The sequence below is a fragment of the Vigna umbellata genome, chromosome 6, assembly GCF_029865625.1.
Source record: "Vigna umbellata cultivar VRB3 chromosome 6, Vumbellata_1.0, whole genome shotgun sequence".
Taxonomy (NCBI): Eukaryota; Viridiplantae; Streptophyta; class Magnoliopsida; order Fabales; family Fabaceae; genus Vigna; species Vigna umbellata.
In genome coordinates this window covers 3,527,973-3,534,051 of record NC_142170.1, presented here as the reverse complement: position 1 = coordinate 3,534,051, position 6,079 = coordinate 3,527,973, and the positions used below count along the sequence as shown (strand labels likewise).

At 36.3% G+C, this 6,079-nt stretch overlaps 1 protein-coding gene across 1 annotated transcript; it reads right to left on the bottom strand.

Moving 5' to 3' along the window:
- Positions 1 to 2,117: 2,117 nt before the first annotated feature.
- Positions 2,118 to 5,037, bottom strand: LOC124820546 (protein CUP-SHAPED COTYLEDON 2-like). The gene is made up of 3 exons (XM_047292257.2): positions 4,047 to 5,037; positions 3,622 to 3,905; positions 2,118 to 3,006 (listed from the first exon to the last, which is right to left on the bottom strand). The coding sequence occupies exons 1-3, from the start codon at positions 4,228 to 4,230 to the stop codon at positions 2,422 to 2,424; spliced, it is 1,053 nt and encodes a 350-aa protein (XP_047148213.1). The 5' UTR covers positions 4,231 to 5,037; the 3' UTR covers positions 2,118 to 2,421.
- Between the last annotated feature and the right edge of the window lie 1,042 nt (positions 5,038 to 6,079).

Sequence of the window (6,079 nt, the reverse complement as noted above, 5' to 3'; positions counted from 1 at the left end):
TCTTGAGCTTGATTGTCATTGTTCTCTTTCGCCTTTTCTGTTTTTACATCTTTGCGTTCTCTATCACAATCAATTTTCTCACTAAAAAAATATAATGTGCATAGGGATCTAAAATTATTTACAACATTAGTTTCCTTTTCCAATGGTTATTTGGCCTGATTTGTGGACTTTTCAGGGGGAAGAGTTAGAGCTGGGACAATTAAAGTATGTATAGGAGGTTGAGGTTCAGATCCATCATAATCCTTCAACTTTCAAGGATATGCTTCCAATTGAAAGGCACTGTAACAATGTCTATTACTAGGGCTCAAACTTCTCCATTAAAAGACACGCGAAGAACATCATTGCAATGCACATTTACACATTTTTACTCATTTGTGTTTTGTCACATCACCACATTGTTAATGCCACTTCTGAAAAATTAACGGAATGCATTTGATTGATGCATATTAACGCATTAGAGGACAAAATTGATATTTTTTTAAAAAACGGAGATCAAGTAGATACATTGTCCTGAAAGTGAAGACTACCCAAACAATTAAGCCTTAATCATATTATACCATAAATATCTTCACCACATCACCACTCCTTTCAAGATTCAGTACAAAGTTCCTCAAAGATCACATCACCTCATTCTAAGGTATTATAAAGAAAAGAAGACTTATTTACCCAATATTAAACTCTCAACTTAACTATTTTCATAGAAAAGCTAAACATTTACAAACTAAACTAAACTAAACTATAAAAAACAATTGAAATATACCCTCACGCTCCTGAAGTAACAGAGTCATCTATGTATATAGAAATAACACATGCAAGTACAAAACATTTTTTTTATCGGACTATGTTCTACTTTTCACTAGAATATCTAATATTGATATACTAATATAAAGAAAGAAAACAAATCTTCTAAAATTCTATAACAAAGATAAAATAAAAGTGTCTTAGATGATGATTTATGATAAATGAAGTTTAAATATATTTGTTTTTATCTGTAAAATTTTTAAGTTAAATAATAAAATATTTATTTATACTTTAGACCACTTATATTGTTAAGCACATTATTAAGTCGTCCTTGGTCCTTCCTTACATTATTAAGTGTGAGAATTAATGGAGGATTCAAACAATCTCAAGTTTAAAAGAAAATACCTCAACAAAATATATTTGTATGATATCCTAACCTTGTTTCATACTAAGTTAAATGGTCGCTACTCATGATATCGACAAAAGAGAAGAATAGACCAAAGATAAATCAATTAGTTACAAGGATTTGCAAAGATTTTTCGATTTTATTAAGATATTTCACATTGTTTGCCTTTAGATATTTGATCTCATTTTCTAAATAAAAGAAAAATCCACGTACAAACCAAGTAACAGGCTCGTTGATGTTATTCTTCCTTCATACTCTTTCTAATTTCAATTTATTGTTAATGAGAACTTAGATTTACTTTATATTCATGTTAATGTTTGAAGGATATCCACCACAGTTCCATGTCTATGTTCCATAGCTCCATGTCTATGTTTGGTCTTCCATATATTAAAACATTTACTGGGAAAATATGAAAAAGAAACCACAAAAATTCTTGTGATTTGCTACACATCTAGCAAGATATTCAAGAGTAATCACGCCTACCTATAATTATTAAAGAAAGATATATCACTCATAACGTGATGGATTGTTTCTATCGTTAACAAGATGACATCATCTATATCACCTGACATCATCTCAGGTGTTGGTCACATGAAACCTTAATTAAGGTGCACCAATGTTTCATTAAAGAATCTAATTTTGGATAATTCCATTTAGTTTTTCACCTGATACAATCCTCTCTATACATCATATTAATGTTTTCACATATCTATATAATTTTTCTTAGAGGAATATTAAAATATGTGGAGATCTAAAATCTATTAGTGGTACAAGGTTGCAAACGTATCTAGCACTAGCAAACAAGATCCTGCGCTGCTACTCCTTAAATATTAAGCATTTAGTTACAAGACCCACAGGTCAGAAACGCAAACATTTGTAATTCTATAACGGTTCATAGACGATAACTCAAACGCAGAAAACGCAAAGATTTCCAGAGACACAAATCCTGTAATGGTCCAAAGATCAAAATCAAACCCCACACGATCTGAGACTCTTTAATAACATGCATTTACTCTCACGATAAACACGTCAGACATCGCAAACACTTCCAAGAACAAAAATCCAAAAGTGGACCATACCACATAATAACCAAACTACCGTTACATCAACTAGCCCTAGTTAACACACAAAAACAAAAACACTGAATGCGATAATCGTAGTTCAAGCCATACAAGGCCATTATGGAACATAACTGAAATGCTTAAAAAACATAACATGAGGAACTGTGCTTATCAATGACTTGATTTCGCTGTCAACGGTCTTCAAAAGATAAACTAGTATCCCCACATACAATCAAGCTCCGACACACCCAGTGGAATGCTGGGGGCCGCATCGACCAGCCTTTGCTCCTCCGGCATCGGCCAGAGGAGTTCACGGGAGGCACCGCCCAAGGGCTGTGCTGCCGGAGGAAAAAAGAACGGTAGCTGGAGGTTGTCTTGCAGTGACCTCAAACTTGGGAAGGCGGAGAGACCAACGTTTCTCTGAAACCTAGCGAAGGGATCCACTCCTAGAGGCTGAGATGGTGGAAGGTCGAAGCTTGCATTGGTGAAGTTGTTGGGGGAGACAACAGCAGCGGTGGCTGCAGCAATTGTGGAGAAACAGGACACGTGCTCCTTTTTGGTGGTGCTGTCGTAGGAACAGTTGTTACGGTCAGTGAAGTTTACTGGGGTTGTTGTGGTGTAGGGAGAAGAGTCCAGAAGAGGCGGAAGGTAAACTGAAGAGGGTGAACTTGGTTCTGGGCAGAGAGTGCTGTTGGTGGTGTTCATTCTCGTTTTCTTGGAGCCACTCGAAGCAGACATAACTGAGCCTCCGCTGGTTGTGTTGCTCTTTTGGAACACGCGAGATATGACCCACTCGTCCTTCATTAAATTACAAGGGTTCGTGTTAGTGCAACACCAACAATATTCATTAATGCATGTGACATAGAACCAAATAAATTATAACTGTTCTTAAATTGTTCTTAGGAACATAGTCGAGAGTTAAAAGCTGTTGCTGTGCAAATCTGTTAAATCATTCTGCAAAAACGGAATATGAATCACGAGAAATAACCACGTTTTAAATAATTAGCTGGGATTGTGGGGCTCATGCAACCATGTTTTGACAGAAAGAAAATTGAAAAACATTTGATGAACCTGAGGGTAATAACTGAAGGTCAAAAGGGAGAAGAAACATTTGTTGTGAGGAGATTGAGCGAGAACAAGGAAGGTAAGAGAAACAAAATCTTAATCGAGAACCAAAACATGGAAAGAATTGAAAGGGAAAACTCATCAAAAACATTGGTAAATGGAACCTACTTATGGAAGGCTAAAGGAAAACCAGATTCCACCTAACTAAAGTTCCTTCACTGCAAATTTGGATGGTTAAAATGCGGCTCATCATGGGTTAAAAGGTACACATTCTTCAATGCTTTGAATGTAACAACACAAAATAGGATATTTTAAAGAGATAAATTATTTAAATAAAATAATACTGACCTTGGAGTTGCGAGAAAGGTAATGGTAAGCAAATTTGCCTTCCAGCCGGTACTCATGCATGACCCAGTTACTTTTCTCCCCCTTGGGAGCTCTACCGCGGTAGAAAACCAAGGTTTTCTTCATCCCGACCAAAGAACAAGTTTTGGAGCTGTAAATCTCTCTATCTTTCCCAGTGGCTTTCCAGTAACCAGCTTCGGTAGCCCTATTGGTTCGTAACCCAGTTGGGTATTTCCTGTCACGTAAGCTGAAGAAGTACCACTCTTTCTCACCCATTTTAGCTTTCTCTGCCAGAAAGAAGCTACCACAAAGTTAGAAGGAAAACAAAAATAAACTTCTTCGTGCTACCACTATGGAAAGTACGAAGTGATTAACAAGGAACAAGTGAACGAAAGAGAAAGAAAAAGAAACGGTTGTGGAGCGTGTACCTGGGAGCTCCCATGGTTCACTTTTGTTAAGGTCTACTTCAGCTATGGCTCTACCAGTGAAGTTGCTGTCTAGAACCTTTTTGAGAAGGTAGTACGTTATGAGCTCCTCGTCAGTGGGATGGAACCTGAAGCCTGGTGGCAGATGAGCTTCAGTGTGGTCCAAGTGATGGTAGGAGGAGTCCATCAGAGAAAAGGAAGAAGGAGCACTAGCAAAAGGGAGGTGAAAAGTGTGAGAGAAATTAATGAAACCAGAAGAAGAGAATCTTGGATGCTAACACTTTATGGCTTTGATTATATATAGGAGATGAGAGTCGTGGCATGGGGAAGGGGAACAACAGAAACAAAATAGTGAAAGAGGGATTTATAACATGGCTTGGGCTTTGGGTGGTCACTTTTTTTTTTTTTTTCACTTTAGAGGGTGAGGCTTTTTGGTTTGGGATTGGAGATGAGAGGGTGGATTATAAGGGGTGGTCTCATGGGGATTTGATGAATCGGGTGGCAGAGAGAAAAAGGTGAAATAATAAGGTATGATATGGCTGGAAAAATCTGTGTTTTCTCTGCACTATCCTCTTCTGATAGCTCTCTCTACTCTCTGACAGGGTCCTCATCATGATCCACATAGCTAGAGAGAGAAAGAGAAAGAGAAAGAGGAAGGGGAGAGAGAGAAAGAGAGGGTGATGTACGAGGGAGTGGTGGCGATTGAGTATGCGTGCGTGCGTGAGGAAATGTGCAGGTATTCCTTTGTCAGTGAAGAAATTGTAAGAAAGGGAACAGAAAGTGGTTTCATGAGAGATATCGCAACTAGTAAGAAAATTAAAAAAAAGAAGGAAAACATTGAAACAGAAAAAAGAATAGAGATAGTGATAAAGGGAAAAGATAAAAGAAAAAGAAAGGAAAAGAAAAAACTTTTTTTTCTTTTAAAATAGGAAAATAGAATGCGAGATTTTTCACCATGTATATGTATCGATAAAGCTGTTTCATATCTTCTCTGTCAGCGCAGGACAAAAATTGTATAATCAGAAACACCAACCATGTTTATTACACGCCAACTTCCCCACTTTTTATTTATGTATTACTTGGTACTCTTTTGCTTCACCACTCTCATTCTCAACAACTCTATTAAAATTTATTCTGCCTTCTATGGCTGTGATGACATATTATTATTTTTGTTCAAGCCTAATTTACTGTGTTCTCGGCCTTTTTAAACAAGACACAGCTAAAACACAAGAATACAAGAAAATCTTAAGGTGCAGATAGCGTTATTGCATTTGGTTTCTAACAACTCACAGAACAATTCCTTTATTTTAGTTATGCTTTCACGAAATCCTCTCTCTGATAATAAACATTGCAATGTACTTCTGGTCCCAAGATGATTTTATCATACAATATTAGGACCTGTTTTTATTATATTATTTATTTTTCATGTCATAAATATACCTTCAATTAATTACGGCTAACAAAACGGTTTATGTGGAAAGTTACACTTGCTGATGATGACATACATCTAGTGACATATACAAGACAAATACATAAATCTGCTCCCTTTTTTTAATACGAAGCTACGAGAAAAACTGAGACTATCTATACACAGCGACTTCTTTTCCTTCTAGCCGTAGGGGTGTCGTGGGATTTTCCTACCTCGTTTTCCCATCATATTATATATAACCTTTATTGGTATTTGTTAAAATCATTTTTAGTTATTTTCTTTGCTCTCAGCTTTATCTGATGGAACTTTTTTTTTTCTCTGGTGAAAAATTCAAAAATCTCACTGTAAAAATCTAGAACCATGTGGGTTGGAGATTCATATTCCAAAAGAGAAAGGCTCAGTAACTCTGAATTACCATGATAGTTAGCAGGATTTGCATGACATATCAATGGTTGATTGATACATTTAACTGTTGTATCATAATCATAGCTGCTGCTAGAGGAATTTTTATGTGGTGGGAGAGAAAATGAAATAGCTTCTTTTCTCAGAGTACACATAATTTTGAACAGCCATCAATTTTACATGACATATCAAAAATAGAAAAGAT

What these genes read in the sequence shown, in the direction of transcription:
- LOC124820546 (XM_047292257.2), bottom strand. Translation starts at nt 4,230, where the DNA reads ATGGACTCCTCCTACCATCACTTGGACCACACTGAAGCTCATCTGCCA. An exon ending in TGAACCATGGGAGCTCCCAG is followed by an intron (nt 3,906 to 4,046) that starts GTACACGCTCCA and finishes TCTTTCTGGCAG; the next exon opens with AGAAAGCTAAAATGGGTGAG. An exon ending in ACCTTTCTCGCAACTCCAAG is followed by an intron (nt 3,007 to 3,621) that starts GTCAGTATTATT and finishes AATTTAATGAAG; the next exon opens with GACGAGTGGGTCATATCTCG.